General features: G+C 40.3%; 1 protein-coding gene across 1 annotated transcript in view; it reads left to right on the forward strand.

Annotated features, from left to right (window-relative positions):
* Positions 1-450: 450 nt before the first annotated feature.
* BRCC3 (BRCA1/BRCA2-containing complex subunit 3) overlaps positions 451-17,834 on the forward strand; it is a 69,957-nt gene continuing 52,573 nt past the window's right edge. The window contains exons 1-3 of the mRNA XM_054572244.1: positions 451-658; positions 1,304-1,320; positions 2,137-2,191. Of these exons, the coding sequence (XP_054428219.1) occupies positions 536-658; positions 1,304-1,320; positions 2,137-2,191 (195 nt within the window). The 5' untranslated portion in view covers positions 451-535. The remainder of the gene's footprint in view (positions 659-1,303; positions 1,321-2,136; positions 2,192-17,834) is intronic.

The raw sequence follows: 17,834 nt of genomic DNA on the forward strand, positions 1-17,834 counted from the left end.
GGCCGTAACTTGGAAACAAAACAAAATAAAACCTTAACTATCTTAGGACTAAATTTCAAAAGAGCGTCCCACTAGATAAAGGGGCTGGCGCGCGCGACGATGCTGCCTCAGGGCTGTACCCAGAGCGTGTAGGCCGCGTGAGGCTCTCCTTAGCGGGCGGGCAAAATGGGCGCCGGCGCTGGGGAAACGCCTGCCCGGCCGCCCCGGAGCCGCTCACACTCCACGTCCGCCTGCGGCCCGAGAGCACCGCCTCCCAGCCACCCCCGCCGCCCCCGCCGCCCGGCCTAAAGCCCCGTCAGCAGCCGGCCACCACCCTCCGTTCCGACGGCCACGCCTTGCCCCAACCGGCGCGGGCGTTTCCCAGGTGCCGCCGGGCCGCCCCGCCCCCGCCCCCAAGCTCCGCCTCCACGCTCCAGCCTCGCTCCCGCCCCGCCCGCGCTCCCCAAGTCCCTCCTCCGCGGAACCCGCTTGTTGGAGCTCCGGGTTGGTCAGGCCTGAGTGGGCCCTAGGCGGACGTGTGCAGGGTCGGACCAAGATGGCGGTGCAGGTGGTGCAGGCGGTGCAGGCGGTTCATCTCGAATCGGATGCTTTCCTAGTTTGTCTCAACCACGCTCTGAGCACAGAGAAGGAGGAAGTGATGGGACTCTGTATAGGGGAGGTGAGTAGGTCAGTTAGCCTGGCCGGAACCCTGATGAGCAGTCCAGCGTGTCTTCGGAGCACCCAGAGCTGCGGAGGCCACAGTCGCTTCTGACTTAGATCCTTGGACAGATCCTTTGGATGGCCCTGTCGCAAGGGTTCGGTATCCTCTGGTTGCTTGACGCTTGCTTAGCCTCCCGTCACCTCCTAGCGTTCCGCATAAGTCTGGGGATGCGGGAGGGCTTTTTTTTTCTGGTAACCTCTGGCCTCTTTAAATCTGGAATTATCACCGCATTGACCAAAGCCGCAAGTCAGGCCAGAAAGACATTATAGTATAACAGGATATCAGTGTATTAGGAAGCTACTGATCACTATTAGGGCCCTTTACCTCGCCTCCAGTCTTCCTTCTAGGACACATTTTAATTGTATCAACCTAAGAGAGGAGAGGGTTTCAAAGACGCGTAAATTTCCGCAGCGTTAGGTGTTGGAGAAGGGCGAAAGAGGATGAGGAAATAGAATTTAGTAGTTTACAATCCGAATTAAAAATTCTCCAGTTCTTCATGCCCGTGTACAGGACCATATGACCTAATTTTCGTATAATCTGCATCCATGTACATCAAATAAGCGTAATGTGATCAATAATGTTTTCTCCTCTTTCCCACTCTAGTTGAATGATGACACAAGGTAAGACAATATTTGTTTACTCATGTCTTTTGGTCTATATGTCATTATTAACTCAGAATTATGACAAGATCAGCAATATTGTGTATGGATTGTATTTTTTTTCTATGGATTGTATTTTAAGTTACCATTGTCAGTGCGGAGCTCCCCCAATGATACACTTTGAGTAAAGTCCTAACCCTGAAGTTTGGTTTCCACCTTACTTCCTGGTAGGAGGATTTTTAGCTGAGATATGTATGACCTTATGTGAAAAATGTGGTTGAGGGAAACAAGATTGAGTGAACTTGTGAAAGCTCTTACAGGTAGAATTTTATTGACTGATATGGTGCTATTATTTTCCATTTCCTTGCTTGATATGTTTTATGTTCTCTCTTCCTAAAATGACAATGAGATACTGATAATTTTTTGTGGCAGTTAAGGTGCATAGTAAGAGACATTTTTCCCATTGATCCATTCCTCTGTCTAAATTGGCTCTTCCATCTCCATAGCTTTCTGCCTCCCATTGTAGGTGAGCCCTACCATCATCTCAGAGATCCCCAGTAACTTGGATGCTTGAGGTGGTAAAGACTTTGGGTTATTTTAATTTTAACTTCAAAGGATGGCAGGATGTGTACTCTCAAGCCCACCTCTTTAATAATGAGGAGTATAGGAGTTTAGCTTTGTCCATGAAAACTTCATGCACTCAGCTGCGTATGCGTGTGTCTCAGACTGCTACTAATAGATGTATGAACACAGCTTTAGCTTCAGTTTACTGTCCCTCCTCTTTCTTTGTCTCTGCTAAGGTTTTATTGTTCCTTTTTTCTAATTTATCTCCAAAAGGAGTGACTCTAAATTTACATATGCCGGAACTGAAATGCGCACAGTTGCTGAAAAGGTACGTGTGCTAGAATTTTGCATGATGGAAACTTGCAGTTGGGGAGGGATTTCTGTGCTCTGTTTGATGAATTCAGCCAGGGATTAATCCATTTTGTGTAGGGCCACATTGTAGCTGGGTGGGGTGTTCTCTCTAGTAAGGTCTAGTCACTAGGAATCGTACCAAATTTTCCATTCTTTGTAGCAAATTATTACTACTTGACCAAGATGAGTAATCACTGTCAGCTCTTCTCCTTGCTGACATCTACCTGTTTTCTGGCTGGTTCATGCCATTGTTATATTTTTTTATCCTGAGTCCCTTTGTCTACTGGGCAACCCCTCTCTCCTTGTAGGCAAACTATCCAAAGCTCATAGTTTTTAGTCTACCTTGACTTTCTCTTTTCTAGTATATTCTAGCCTTTATGGTCTAGTGTAATGCTTCTCAACCTAATTGTTGTATAGGAACAGTTAATTTTTTCTCCAGTATGGTGCAGACCAATGGTTTTGTAAAAGATGGTAAAAATAAGTTATGCCCTCTCCTCCTGCCAAGCAGATAATGGAAGTGATAAAAGCTATAGGGTAACAAACTCATCTACTTATTACCCCTATATACAAACTTTATCGTGTCAACTACTTTGTCTCCTTTCTTCCCATATGGAGGAAAGAAGTTCATTTCCTGTTCAGAGCTGCAGCTTCTTCAACTGCTTGTTTATAAAATAGCCTATCTTCTGATTTATTCTGAGTCTTCAACCTTTTCCTGTTATCTGGCTCTTTTTAAAAAAATTATTGATTTTAGGGAGAGGTGAAGGGGGGAGGAGGGGAGAGAGAGAAAAAAACAGAACCATTGATTTGCTGTCCCATTATTTATGTATTCATTGGTTGATTCTTGTATGTACCCTGACAGGGATCGAACCTGCAATCCTGGGGTATCAGGATGACACTCTAACCAACTGAGCTACCCAGCCAGGACCTGGCTCTTTCCCCATGTGATTCAAATGTGGTTAAATTACTTTTATTTTCAGAAAGGAAAGAAAAATAACTTCTCAATCTTGTATCTTCCTGTACTCACTACTCTTACATCCTACCTTTAATAGCTAGACCTCTTTTTTTAACTTTATTTATTAATTTTTATTTAGTAAGAGGGGAAGGGAGGGTGAAAGAGAGGGAGAGAAACATCAGTGTGAGAGAGAAACATCAATCAGTTGCCTTCTGTACTTGCCCCAACCAGAGACCGAACCTGCAACCTAGGCATGTGCCCTGACTGGGAATCAAACCAGTGACCTTTAGGTTTACAGGATGATACCCAACCAACTGAACCACACCAGCCAGGGCAATAGCCAAATCTCTTAAAAGAATAGGCTGCAATCATAACTTATTTACCTTCTCCATTCAGACCCACCAAAATCTGGTTTCTAATTCTACCTCTCCAGCCACGTCCTCATTGCTACATCAGTGAGTTATTTCTTGGTATTAATCTTAATCTTTTAACTTGGAACTCAGAACTCTCATGAGGTTTTGTTTGTTTGTTTTGTTTTTGCTGTGTCTCCCTATTCCTTCCCCTCACTCCCATCCTTTTTGAACCCTTCCTTCCCTGCCTGTGCATTAAATAGCCTCCAAGTTTCTGCCTTGGCCTCCTTCTCTTCCCAGATGTCTTCCTAGGCAACATTATCTCCCTTGTGGATCTAGCTGCAACAGACATTGATGTTAGAGAGATCTGTCTTCAGATCCTTTTTCTGATACTTCTACTGCGTGACTTTAGACATGTTACTTAACATCTGCGAGTTTTGCATTCTTTATCTGTAAAACAGGGATAATGACAGCCAGCAACCTCATAGAATTGTTGGGAGAGTTGGATTTGGGTAATGTATATAAAACGCTCATCTGTAAAATGGGTACAACAATAGTACCAAACTCACTGGGTCATTGGGAGAGTTACTTTAATACTTGAAAAGCACTTTTACAAGTGCCTGGCACATGGCAAGTAGCCAATAAATATTGGTCATTCTGACTGTTGTTGTTAATACCCAATAGAGGCTAGTTAGTATAAATTATCCCAAGCTCTAGAACATCACACTCAACTGCCTACTGGACTTCCAAGTTTAGCTAGACCTAGGCATCTTAAACTAGCATGTTCAAAACCCAGCCTTTCCTCTTCCTCAAACCCTTCAATATTACTCCTGCTACAGTAGTTCCAAAGCCTGGTTACAACTTGGAATCAACCAGTAATCTTTACAAAGTTCTGATGCTGATTCAGTTGGCTTGGAGTGAGACCTGGGTGACAGAATTTTGAAAAGCTACCCAGGTGATTAATGTGCAGCCGTTTGGAAACCACTGCCTACCATTCAGAACCATTAACCCAAATTGCTTTCATATTTCTTTCTAACACTTCATCCCAACTACTACTACCTTATTTGAGATACTCATCACTTCTTTCCTTGACAACTATGCTAGCCTCTCCACTGGTCTCCTTGGCTCGAATCTCTCTTGCCTGTAGTCCTTTCTTACATGAGTCTGATATTACCTTTGCTTAAAATCCAATGAGTTTCCCATTACCTTAAGACAAAGTCTCATTAATGAAGCATTCAGGGCCCATTGTGATCTCATTTCTGTTATCTCCTTACATTTCTTTACATGGATCCAAGTTCTAACTGTGGTAAACTATGTCAGTTTCCAGATTATGCTGTGCTGTTTCACTTCTTGTATCTGCTGGGTGTTATGCATGAACTGCTTCCCTCTTCTCTGCTTGGTTAATAATTTATTCCTGCCAGTTCAGCCCAGGTGCCACTTGTCTCCTTTAAGGAACCTGCCTGATCTCCAGGCTAAGGTTAGATAGCCTCTTCTGTGCTACACTAGATCCTTGAACATATCTATTACAGTGCTTATATACTGTCTCTCTTCCTGGATGTGACTATTGTATCCTGTTTATATACTTAGGCCATCATGTAGAGCCTGTCATATAGTATGTACTCAATAAGTACATGTTGTATGTATGAATTTCCTATAGTAGGAAATTAGTGTTACCTGACCATTACCCATGGAAAGCCATGCCAGGGAGTGCAAACTTTCTGGAGGGGACCAGATGGTAAATATTTTTAGTTTTGTGGGCCGTGCAGTCTCTGTTGCAGTTGCCCAGCTCTGCCATTGTAGCACAAAAGCAGCTGCAATACATAAATGAATGAACATTGCCAGGGAAGGTCATTCTGTGCCGACCCTTGATCTATATACAGGAGCAAGACAGAGGAGAAAAAAGAACTGGGCTTTAATATCTTAATTCCAAGACTGAAAAGGTGTAGGGGCCGATTTAGTCGAGGTGGAATATCTTACTTCTTATGTGACTATGACCAGAACAGTCTTCCTCTGGCCCTTCAGCCACCTGTGGCTTTCAGGGACATCTGTCAGTGCTTGGTGGCCTCTATTTACGCTTGTTATATTTTGTTTTTCATCTATTCCTGGGCTGACCTTGCCATCCTTTCCTGAACTTCTTTTGCTCACTCCTCTTAGGCACTGAAACCTTCTCTGAGTAAAGAGAGAATATTCACCCTTGACATCAACTCCTAGTAAAATGCATTTCCAGTCTTAATTACATAATTTTATTTTTCAAGAATCTATTCCCTTATCTTGAATTCTATGTCAATTTGTGCCATCCAGGTCGATATTAAACTTCATGACTTCAGTGACCTTATCTTTTTAGTGTTGGTATGGCATATCTTTTTCCCTTCTTTTATTTTTTGCCTTTCTGTGTACTAATATTTAAAGTGTGTCTCTTATTAGCAACATAGTTTTGATAATCTAGTCTGATAATCTTTTTAATTGGAGAATTTAGTCCAATTACATTTATTGTACTTATTGATATATGTGGGTTATTGCTGCCATCTTTTGCTTTCTGTTTGACCCACTTCTTTTTTAAAATTTATTTTTATTGTATTTTTCCATTATTGACCCACTTCTTTGTTTTATGTTTGTCTCTGCTCTTGTCTTTTGGAATTAGCAGCCATGTTTTATTATTCCACTTTAATCCTCCATTAATTAGTTATTAACATTCTTTTACTTTACTTTTGGTGGTTATCCTACATATTATAACATATATCTTTGATATGTTAGTCTCATATAATGACTATTTTTACCATCTTTCTGATAATACTAGAAGCTAAGAACACTTTCATTTACACCCTCACACCTTTGGGATTATTGTTGTCAAGCATTTTAATTCTATGGATATTTTATGCCCCACATGACGTTGTTATTACTGTTTTGTACAATCAATATTCATTTATATTTACACACATATTTTACCTTTTAAAGTGTTCTTCATTCCTTCCTTCATAGCTGGGATTTTCCTTTTGCCAGAAGAACTCCCTTTAGTATTTCTCTGCTGATAATGAATTCTCTCAATTTTTTCGCATCTGAAAATGTCTTTATGTTGCCTTCATTTCTGATGGTTGTATTCTTTGAATATAGAATTATCGGTTCACAGATCTTTTCTTTTTGTGCTCTAACATGTTACCCCCTTCTCTTTAGGCTTTGTTTCTGTTGAAAGTCAGCCTGTTTTTCTTTTTTAAAATCAAATTTATTGGGGTGATATTGGTTAATACAATTATATAGGTTTCGAGTGTATAATCCTATGCTACATCAGTTGTATATTGCATTGTGTGACCACCACCCAAAGTCAAATCTTCTTTCATCACCACATGTCTTCCTCCTATATCCTTTCCTCCCCCTCACCCACTTTCTCTATGGTAACCACCATACTGTAGTCTGTGTCTATGAGTTGTTTTTTTTTTTTTTTGTTCAAATACCCTTGTCTCCATTTTGCTGCCACCACTTTCCCCTGCCCCACCCACCACCAACTCCCACCCTCAATCCTTCCACACTTTGGCTTTGTCCATGGGTCCTTTATACATGTTTCTTGACTGGACCCTTCCCCTTCTTTTCCCTGTTATCCCCTCCCTCCTTCCCTCTGGTTACTGTTGGTTTGTTTTTTCTTTCCATGTTGCTGGTTATATTTTTCTTGCTTGTTGGTTTTGTTGATTAGGTTCTACTTATAAATGAGATCATATGGTATTTTTCTTTCACTGTCTGGCTTATTTCACTTAGCATAATGCTCTCCAGTTCCATCCATGCTGTCGCGAAGGCTAGGAGCTCTTTCTTTCTTTCTGCTGGGTAGTATTCCATTGTGTAAAGGTACCATACTTTTTTGATCCACTCATTTATCGATGGGCACTTAGGTTGCTTCCAGAACTTGACTATTGTAAATTGTGCTTCTATGAACATTGGGGTGCATAGGTTCTTTGGAATTTTTGTTTCGGGATTCTTAGGATATAACCCCCACAGTGGAATCACTGGGTCAAAAGGGAGTTCCATTTTTCACTTCTTGAGGAAATTCCACACGGTTTTTCACAGTGGCTGCACCAGTCTGCATTCCCACCAACAGGGTACTAGGGTTCCCTTTTCTCTATAACCTCACCAGCACTTGTGGTTTATTGATTTGTTTATGCTGACCATTCTGACCACTGTGAAGTAGTATCTCATGGTGGTTTTAATTTGCATTTCTCTGATGGCTACTGATGCTGAGCATCCTTTCCTATGTCTCTGGGCCCTGTGTAAGTCATCCTGGGTGAAGTGTCTATTCAGGTCCTTTGCCCATTTTTTAATTGGCTTGTTTGTTTTGCTGGAGTGGAGTCATGTCAGTTCTTTATATATTTTGGAGATCAAAGCCTTGTCTGAGGTATCATTGCCCAATATATTTTCCCATACGGTTGGTTCCCTTTTCATTTTCCTGATGTTTTCCTTAGCTGTGCAGAAGCTTCTTATTTTGAAGAAGTCCCATTTGTTTATTTTTTCTTTTATGTCCCTTGCTCTAGGGGAAATATCAGTGAAAATATTGCTGCTTGGAATATCTGAGACTTTCCTGCCTATGCTCTCTTCTAAGACTTTCATGGTGTTGTGACTTATATTTAAGTCTTTTATCCATCTTGAATTCATTTTGTATATGGTGTAAGTAGGTGGTTGAATTTCAGTTTTTTGCATGTAGCTCCCAACACCATTTGTTGAATAGGCTATTTTTAGTCCATTTTATGCTTCTGCCCACTTTGTTGAATATTAATTGACCACAGACACATGGGTTTATTTCTGGGCTCTTTATTCTGTTCCAGTGATCTATGTGTCTGTTCTTATGCCAGTACCAGATTGTTTTGATTACAGTGGCCTCATATATATTTGAGGTCAGGTATTGTGATCCCTCCTACTTTGTTCTTCTTTCTCAAAATTCCTGAAGCTATTCGGGGTTATTTATGGTTCCATATAAATTTTTTAAATGTTTGTTCTATGTCTGTGAAATACACCGTTGGAATATTAATAGGGATCACATTGTATGTATAAATTGCTTTGGGTAGTATGGACATTTTGATGATGTTAATTCTTCTAATCCATGAACATGGTATATGCTTCCATTTATTTGTGTCTTCCTTAATTTCTTCCTTCAATGTTGTGTAGTTTTCTTAGTACAGGTCTTTTACCTCCTTGGTTAAGCTTATTCCTAGGAGTTTATTTTTTTTTTTTTGTTGCTATCGCAAATGGGATTTTTGTTCCAGATTACTGATTCTGATATTTCATTGTTGGTGTACAAAAATGCCCTCGATGTCTGAATATTGACTTTGTATCCTGCTGTTTTGCCAAATTCACTTATTAGGTCAAGTAGTTTTTTGGTGGAGTCTATGGGGTTTTCTATGTACCCTGTCATGTCATCTGCAAACAATGACAGTTTTACTTCCTCCTTTCCAATTTGGATGCCTTTATTATGTTGAGGTATACCCCCTTTACTACCACTTTCTGAGCGTTTTTATCAGAAAGGGGTGCTGTATCTTATGAAATGGTTTTTCAGCATCTATTGATATGATCATGTGATTTTTGTCTTTCCTTTTCTGTATGTGATGTATTACGTTTATTGCTTTGCGAATATTGAACCATCCTTGCATCCCTGTGATGAATCCCATTTGATTATGGTCGATGACCTTTTTAATGTATTGCTGAATGTGGTTTGCCAATATTTTGTTGAGGATTTTAGCGTCTATCTTCATCGGCGACTTTGGCCTATAGTTCTCTTTCTTTGTTGTGTCTTTCTCTGGTTTTGGGATTAGGATGATGCTGGCCTCATAGAGTTTGGGCGTCTTCCATCTTCATGGATTTTTTGGAATATTATGAGGACAGGGGGAGCTCTTCCTTAACTGTTTTGTAAAATTCTCCTGTGAAACTGTCCACTCTAGGGCTTTTGTGTGCCAGGAGTTTTTGATTACTGCTCCAATTTCACTAGCTGTTCAGTCTGTTCACGCTCTGCTTCTTCCTCATTCAGTGTTGGAATGTTATATTTTTCTAGAAATTTGTCCATTTCATCGAGGTTTTCCAATTTCTTGGCATATAATTGTTCATAGTAATTTCTTACAATCCTTTGTATTGCAGTTGTTATTTCTCCTCTTTCATTTCTGATACTATTTATTGGGGTCCTCCTCATTTTTTCTTGATGAGCCTGCTTAAAGTGTTGTTGATTTTGTTTATCTTTCTAAAGAACAAGCTCCTAGATATTCATCCTCTGAATTGTTCTTTTAATCTCTGTGTCATTTAATTCTGCTCTGATCTTGATTATTTCCTTCCTTCTACTTGTTTGTTCTTGGCTTTGTTAGTTGTTGTTTGTACAGTTCTTGTAGATGTAGGATTAGGTTGTTTATTTGAAATATTTTTAATCTTTTTTAGGTAGGCCTATATCACTATGAACTTGCCTCTCAGGACCGCCTTTGCTGTGTCCCATAGGTTTAGGACTGTTGTGTGTTCATTTTCATTTGTTTCCAGAAACTTTCTGATTTCTTCTTTGATCTCACTATTGACCCATTCATTGTATTGACTCATGCATGTTCAGTTTCCGTGAGTTTGAATGTTTTTGAGTTTTTTCCTTGAGGTTGGTTTCTAGTTTCAAGTCCTTGTGGTCCAAGAAAATGCTTGTTATGAATTCAATTTTTGAGTTTGTTGAGGCTTGTTTTGTGTCCTATCATGTGGTCTATCTTTGACAATTTTCCATGTGCATTTGAAAACAATATGTATTTTGCTTCTTTGGGATGAAAGGTCCTACATATGTCTGTTAAGTCCTTTCGATCTAATGCATCTTCCTGTTCCACAATAAACTTGTTGATATTTTGTTTGGAAGATCTATCCATTGTTGACACTGGGGTGTTAAAATCTCCTACTATCAGTGTGTTGCTGTCTATATGTTTCTTGAAGTCCTCCAATATTTTCCTTATATATTTGGGTGCTCCTATTTGGGCCCATATAGGTTTATAATGTTTATGTTTTCTCTTGGATTCTTCTGTTGAGTATTATAAAGTGTCTTTCTGAGTCTCTTTTTATGGACTTTGTTTGGAAATCTATTTTGTCTGATATATGTATTGCCACCCCAACCTTTTTTTTTCCTGTCCATTTGTTTGGAATATTTTTTTCCATCCCTTTACTTTCACTTTGTGCAGGTCATTTGTTCTGAGGTGCATCTCTGTAGGGGGCATATGGGCAGGTCATGTTTTCTTATCCATTCAGCTACCCTACATCTTTTGATTGGAGCATTTAATCCATTAACATTTAAAGCTATTATTGATATGTACTTACTCATTTTTTCTCATTGTACCTGTGTTCCTCTCTTTTTCACTCCTTCATGTTATTTAAGCAATCCCTTTAGCATATCTTGCAGTGCTGGTTTGGTGTAGATGTATTCTTTTAGCCTTCTTTTGTCTGGGAAACTCCTTATTTTGCCTTCCATTTTAATTGAGAGCCTTGCTGGGTAGAGCAGTCTTGGTTGCAGGCCTTTGCTTTTTATTACTTGGCATATTTCTTGACTTTCCCTTCTGTCTTGTAGGGTTTCTGTTGAGAAGTCAGCTGCTAGCCATATCAGGCTCCCTTGTATGTTACTTCATGTTTCTCCCTTGCTGACTTTAAGATGCTCTCTTTGTCTTTGATATTTGCCATTTTAATGATGATGTGTCTTGGAGTGGGCCTCATTGGGTTCCTTTTGAATGGGACCCTCTGTGCTTCCTGGACTTGTGTGACTTTTTCTCTCCTCCAATTAGGGAAGTTTTCCATCATTACTTTTTCAAAAAGGTTATCTATCCCTTGCTCTTCTTCTTGTCTTTCTGGTATCCCTATTATACGGATATTATTATGTTTCAGGTTGTCCTGCATTTCCCTAAACACCTCTTCATGCATTTTGAGTCTTTTTTTTTTATTTTCTTGCTCTTTCTGGGAGCTTTTTTCTACCTCTACTCAAGCTCACTAATTTGATCCTCGCTTCATCTGGCCTGCTTTTGAAATCTTCTACTGTGTTCTTCAATTCAGAAATTGTATTCTTCATTTCTTCTTGCCTCTTGTTGACAGTTTCTGTGTCCTTTTTCATGCTGATATAGTTTGCAGTAAGTTCCTCAAAGTTTCACTTTAGTTTTTTGTAATTCTCTCTGAGGTCACTGAGCTTATTGAGCTTCCTTAGAACCGTTGTTTTGAACTCAATATCTGATAGTTTACCTTCCTCTATTTCATTTAGTTTTTTTCTGGAGATTCCTCCTTTCCCTTAGATTGGGGGGTGTTGCTTTGTCATCTCATTATTTGTGAGAGTCTTCTTTTTTGTTTCTGCTTTTTAAATTGATCAGTCTTGACTTCATGTCTTTGTGGTGTGAACTTCTAGGGTAGGAGACCAGTGACAGTCAGTCGTGCAATCTCCTCAATCTCCTGAAGTTGCTCCTCTTTGGATGCCTGTTATGCCTTTTCTGTTGGCTGTCTGGAAGTAACTGGGTTGTGATTGTTGTTTGGTCTTTCTTTGGTGGGTCCTGCTCTCCAGCTCGTTGACTGAGGGTCACTCTGACCACCATGTTTTGTGTGTTTTTGTGCAGGTGCTGCCAGAACAAAACCACAAAGTCCAGGAAACAAACCCACTTCTGCAAAAATAACTGCTCCCTGGAATCTCACTATCAACAGCAAACTAATCAGTATTAATAAATCTTAAAGAGATTAAGACTATCATAAGAAAGGAGAGAAATAAACTATTAGTGTAAAATCTAATGACTTAATATGCAGAAACTTGATGGACCTGAAATGATCATTAAAAAGCTATGTAGTAAAGAAAATATCTCAAATCATGGAGAAGATCACAGTGGATTTCTTCTCAGTAGCCTCTCGTATTTACTTCTGTTTTTTCTTTCTGGATCTGCCTCTGATGATGTTGTATGTTTACCCCATCTGACCTTAGGCGGTCTGTTTGAGAGTTCTAGAAATCTACTGTCTGTGGCTATCTCCTTCAATTGTTATTCTAGTCACTCTGCACTCAGCAGTGTGGGTCAGACTCCCTTCTGGGAGTGGGGCTATTATTTTCTCTCACACTGCTGCTGCTCAGGGGAGTGGTCTGCCTGGGCAAGATGTCTGCTGCTGTATCTGGGATTCCTCAGCACCAGAATTCTGCCAGCTACTCTCTGTTTTCTTCCCAAAGCCTCCTTCTCCCACCTTTCCTCAAGTGTCTCTAGACCACCCTGTGCCCCATTTAGCCAAGGATCTACCATCTGTGGGTGCCACTCTGTATTCAGCACGCAGGCTTAAGCACCACAGGGCCAGAGCAGAGCCCCTCCTGGGCATGAGGCTATTGTTTCTTTTCAAGTAGCTGCTTCTCAGGGGAGTGGTCTAACAGAGCACGATGACTGCTGCTGTATGGGGAATGAGTCAGCACCGAGATCACCCCAGCTATTCCCTCAGTTCTCTCTCGAAAACCTCCATCCCCAGTGTCTCCTCAGGCGTCTCCAGCCCACTCTGCCCCCGCCTTTGCCAGAGCCCAGGGTAAGTGGCTGCAAACAAATATTTGCGCATTGGCCCTTTAAACAGCTCTTTGCCTCTCCAGCTTTCTGTCTCTGGCAGAGAGCAACCCTGCCGGCAGAGAGCAACCCTGCTGCTTTTCACAGCTGGCTATTTTCTGTATACTTTTTGGACTCTGGTTCTGTAGGCTGCTGGTCCCTGCTTATGGTTTAGACCCCACTCTTCTCAGGGGGATCTAACTGGCCATTTAAATATCTCTCTGGTGTGGCAGCCTGTGGGCAACCCACCCGCCTTCTCGAGTCTGCACCACACTCCTTACCAGTCAGGTTGTGGTAAAGCTGATTCTTCTGTCTGCCTGAGGTTATAAGGCTTCTCTCTCGGTATTGTTCAGTTGTTGGTTCTGGGTGATTCCTCCACAATTTAGTTGTAATTCCAGATTGGTCCTTGGAGATGGTCAGTGTAACTTCCATTCATTCCTCCACCATCTTGCCCCTCCCTCTGTGTATATAAGTTTTTGTTTGATTTTCTTGTTTGTTCATTTGCTGCTTTCAGTGTTATATCCCACATACTTGTGAAATCATATGGTTATTGACTTTTTTGGTCTGACTTAATTTTGTTTGGCATGATTTTCTTTTTTTTAAAGAATTTATTTTTTTGTTTTTAGAGAGAAGGAAAGGGAGAGAAAAAGAGAGGGAGAGAAACATCGATGTGTGGTTGCTTCTCGCACGCTCCTACTGGGGACGTGGCCCGCAACCCAGGCATGTGTGCTTACTGGGAATTGAACTGGTGACTCTCCGGTTTGCAGGCTGGTACTCAATCCACTGAGTCACACCAGCCAGGGCTATTCTTTTTTTTTTTTTTTTTAAGATTTTATTTATTTTTATAGAGAGGGAAAGGGCAGGAGAAAGAAACATCAGTGTGTGGTTGCCTCTCGCACGCCCCTTACTGGGGACCTGGCCTGCAACCCAGGCATGTGTCCTTACTGGGAATCGCACCTGCAACCCTTTGGTTCGCAGGCCGGCACTTCATCCACTGAGCCACACCAGCCAGGGCTGTTTGGCATGATATTCTTAAGATCCATCCATGTTGTCACAAATTCCAGTCTTTAATATATTGCTCAGCAGTCTTTCATTGTATATATTAGCACATTTTCTTTATCCAATCATTTATTGAGGGACACTTCGGTTGTTTCCATGTCATGACCACTGTGAATAATGCTGTAATGAACATAGGGGTGCATATATCTGCAAATAAATGGTTTCAAAAATTTTGGGTAGATATCAAGAAGAGGGGTTGCCAGTTCATGTGGTAATTCTATTCTTAATTTTTTGAGGAACCACCAGACAGGTTTCCATAGTGGCTGTACATTTACATTCACACCGGCATTGAAAAAGGATTCCTTTTTCTCCACAACCTCTCCAACATTTGTTATTATTTGTCTTGTTTATAACAGCCATTCTAAAAGGTGTGGGGTGGTACAATGGAGAAGAGAAAGCCTCTTAAATAATTGATGCTGGGAAAATTGGAAAGCCACATGCAATACAATGAAACTAGACTACTGTTTGTCCCTATATACAAAAAATTAACTCAGAATGGATAAATTATAAGACCCGAAACAATAAATTACATAGAAGAAAGCATAGGTACTAAACTTATGGACATTGGTCTTAGAGAGGATTTTATAAATTTGATCCCAAAGGCAAGGGAAGTAAAAGCAAAAATAAATGAATAGGACTATATCAAACTAAAAAGCTTCTGCACAGCAAAAGAAACCACCAACAAAACATAAAAGACAACCAACCACATGGAAGAAGATATTTGCAAACAAGTGCTCTGACAAAACGTTAGTATCTAAAACACATAAAGTAGTCATACAACTTAAAACAATCTAATTAAAAAATTGGCAGAGGACCTGAACAGGTACTTCTCCCAAGATATACAAATGTACAACAAATACGTGAAAAGGTGCTCAACTACCTATTAGGGAAATGAAATGAAAACTACAATGAAGCACTGGCTGGGATAGCTCAGTGGATTGTGTCCTGGCCTGGTAAACTGAAGGATCGCCGGTTCGATACCCAGTCAGGGCACATGCCTGGGCTGTGGGCCAGGTAGCCAGTAGAGGTTGTGCAAGAGACAACCATACATTGATGTTTCTCTCTTTTCTCCCTCCCTTCTCCTCTCTAAAAAAAATAAATAAAATCTAAAAAAAAAGGAAATCTACAATGAAAATTCAGCTCTTTGTCTTATTGCTCCTTGGAAGGTCAAGTCTGTACTTTTGATTTTATTTTTGTTTAAAAATATTTATTGTATTATTAGCCATTACCATATAATCCCCTTACATCCCCTAACCCCTTCAATGTCCATTTGTTGTCCATCTCCATGAGTCCTTTTTGCTTTTTGCTTGGTCCATCCACCCTCTACCGTCCCCCAACTAGCTGTCATCAGCTCTCCATCTATGAATCTGTCTCTGTTTTCCTTGTTAGTTCAGTTTTTTAATTAGATTCCACATATGAATGAAATCATATGGCATTTGTCTTTCTCTGCCTGTCTTATTTCACTTAGCATAATGTTGGCCAGGTCCATCCATGCTGTTGCAAAGGCTAAAATTTTCTTTTTTTTTTTTCGGCTGAGAAGTATTCCATTTTCTCTCTCTCTTTTTAAAATTATTCTTCCCTGGCTGGTGTGGCTCAGTGGATTGATCACCGGCCTGCGAACTAAATGGTTAGCAGTTCGATTCCCAGTCAGGGCACATGCCTGGGTTGTGGGCCTGGTCCCCAGTTGGGGGCATGTGAGAGGCAACCACACATTGATATTTCTCTCCCTCTTCTTCCCTCCCTTCTCCTATGTCTAAAAATAAAAAAATAAAAAAAATTATTGTTATTCTATTAGAGCTGTCCCAACATTTCATCCTTTGCCTTATTCCGCCCAGCCCACCCCCGGCTCCCACAGTGAATTCCCACACTGTTGTTTATTTCCATGGGTCATTCTATATGTTCTCTGACTGATCCCTTCCCCATCTTTCACCCATTATCCCCTCCCCCAACCGCTTTGATCACTCTCAGTCTGTTCCATGTTTCCATGCCTCTGGTTCTGTATGGCTCATTAGTTTATTTTGTTCATTAGATCCCTCTTATAGATGAGATCATATGGTATTTGTCTTTAACCAACTGGCTTATTTCAGTTAGCATAACATTCTCCAATTCCAACCATGCTGTCGCACAAGGTAGGAATTCTTTCTTTCTGCTGGATAATATTCCATTGTGTAAATGTACCACAGTTTTTCTTTTTAATTCACTTATCTACTGATGGGCTCTTAGACTGTCTTCCCTGTCTTCGTGGTGTGACCTATGGTAGGAGACCTGTGGTATTCAGTGGTGCGGTCTCTTTGATCTCTTGAGTTGGATGCTCTTGGAATGCCCTTTATGCTGTTTATGGGGCTCTCATTGTAATTGGATTTTGGTTGTTGTTGGGTCATTCTTTGGTGGGTTCTTCCCTCTGGGTGGCTGACTGTGGGTCACTCTGTCCACCTTGTAGCTGTTGTATAAGTGCTGTGAGAACAAAACCACACAGCCCTGGGAACAAACCAACATTCACAAAGATATCCTGTACCCACAACCCCACTATCAACAAGAAATGAGGAAATATTAATAAATGTGGAAAGAGATTAAGACTATTGTAGGAAAGGGAAAATGAATATGAAGACTAATGAAAAAAATTATTTTGAGAGGGTAGAGGGAGGAGAAATAATAAGAGTAGGGAATAGAAACAAGGCGAAGATAGAAGAGTAGGGAATAGAAACAAGGCGAAAATAGAATGAAAATGAAATTTACATCGTAAATTAAAGAGGGGAGTTGAAGGCAAAATGGAGTAAGAAAAAGGATGAGTACAATACAAGGTTTTTTAAAAATTTTAATTAGTGAAAAAATAGTAACAAACTTGAAGAAAAACATCCACCACAGCAATATCAACAATAAATGAGCAAAGATTAATACTGTTGGAAAAGGAATAAGAAGAAAAAAAAAGAAAAAAAGGGAAGGAAAAGTGATTTTTGAGAGGATGGTTGGGGGTATAATAAGAGTGAGGAATGAAAACCAGGCTAAGAAAGGGAAAAAGTAAAATTGAAAATTGAAAAATAAAGGGCAGGAGGAAAGCAAAATTGAATAGGAGAAGGGAACAGTAAAATTTGAGATTTGAAATACAAAAATAGTGAGCATCTAGGAATAAAACTGAAGAAATGCAACAACCACCATGTTAACAACTGACGAGCATAGATTAATGAAGGTGGAGGGAAAACAAGAATATTATAAGAAAGGGGAAAACAATGTGAGATGACTAATGGCAAGAAAAATCATTTTGAGAGTCTGGAGGGAGGAGAAATAGAGTGTGGAATAGGAACAAGTCATACAAAGGGAAAAAATAAAGTTTAAAACAAAAATAAGCAGCAGCAAGAAGGCAAAATGGGGTAAGTGAAGGGAGGAGCAAAATATGAAATTTGAAATAAATATTTTTTAAAGATTATTTTTAGGAAGAGGGGAAGCGAGGGAAAAAAGAGGAGAGAAACACCAATGTGTGGTTGCCTCTCGTTCACCCCCTACTGGGGACTTGGCCCACAACCCAGGCATGTGCCCTGACTGGGAATCGAACTGGGGACACTTTGGTTTGCAGACCGGTGCTTGGTCTACTGAGCCACACTGACCAGGGCTCAAATAAACTAAAAATTTTTAAAAAGAGTAAAATAATAGGAACAAATATGAACAAAAAGGAAAAACAACAGAAAGCTATGCAGGAGGAAAAATAATGCAAATAATGAAGAAGACCCAGGTAGAGTTCATCTC

The sequence above is a fragment of the Pteronotus mesoamericanus genome, unplaced genomic scaffold (genome assembly GCF_021234165.1).
Source record: "Pteronotus mesoamericanus isolate MK-2021 breed Mesoamerican mustached bat unplaced genomic scaffold, CSHL_Meso_final contig_226, whole genome shotgun sequence".
NCBI lineage: Eukaryota > Metazoa > Chordata > Mammalia > Chiroptera > Mormoopidae > Pteronotus > Pteronotus mesoamericanus.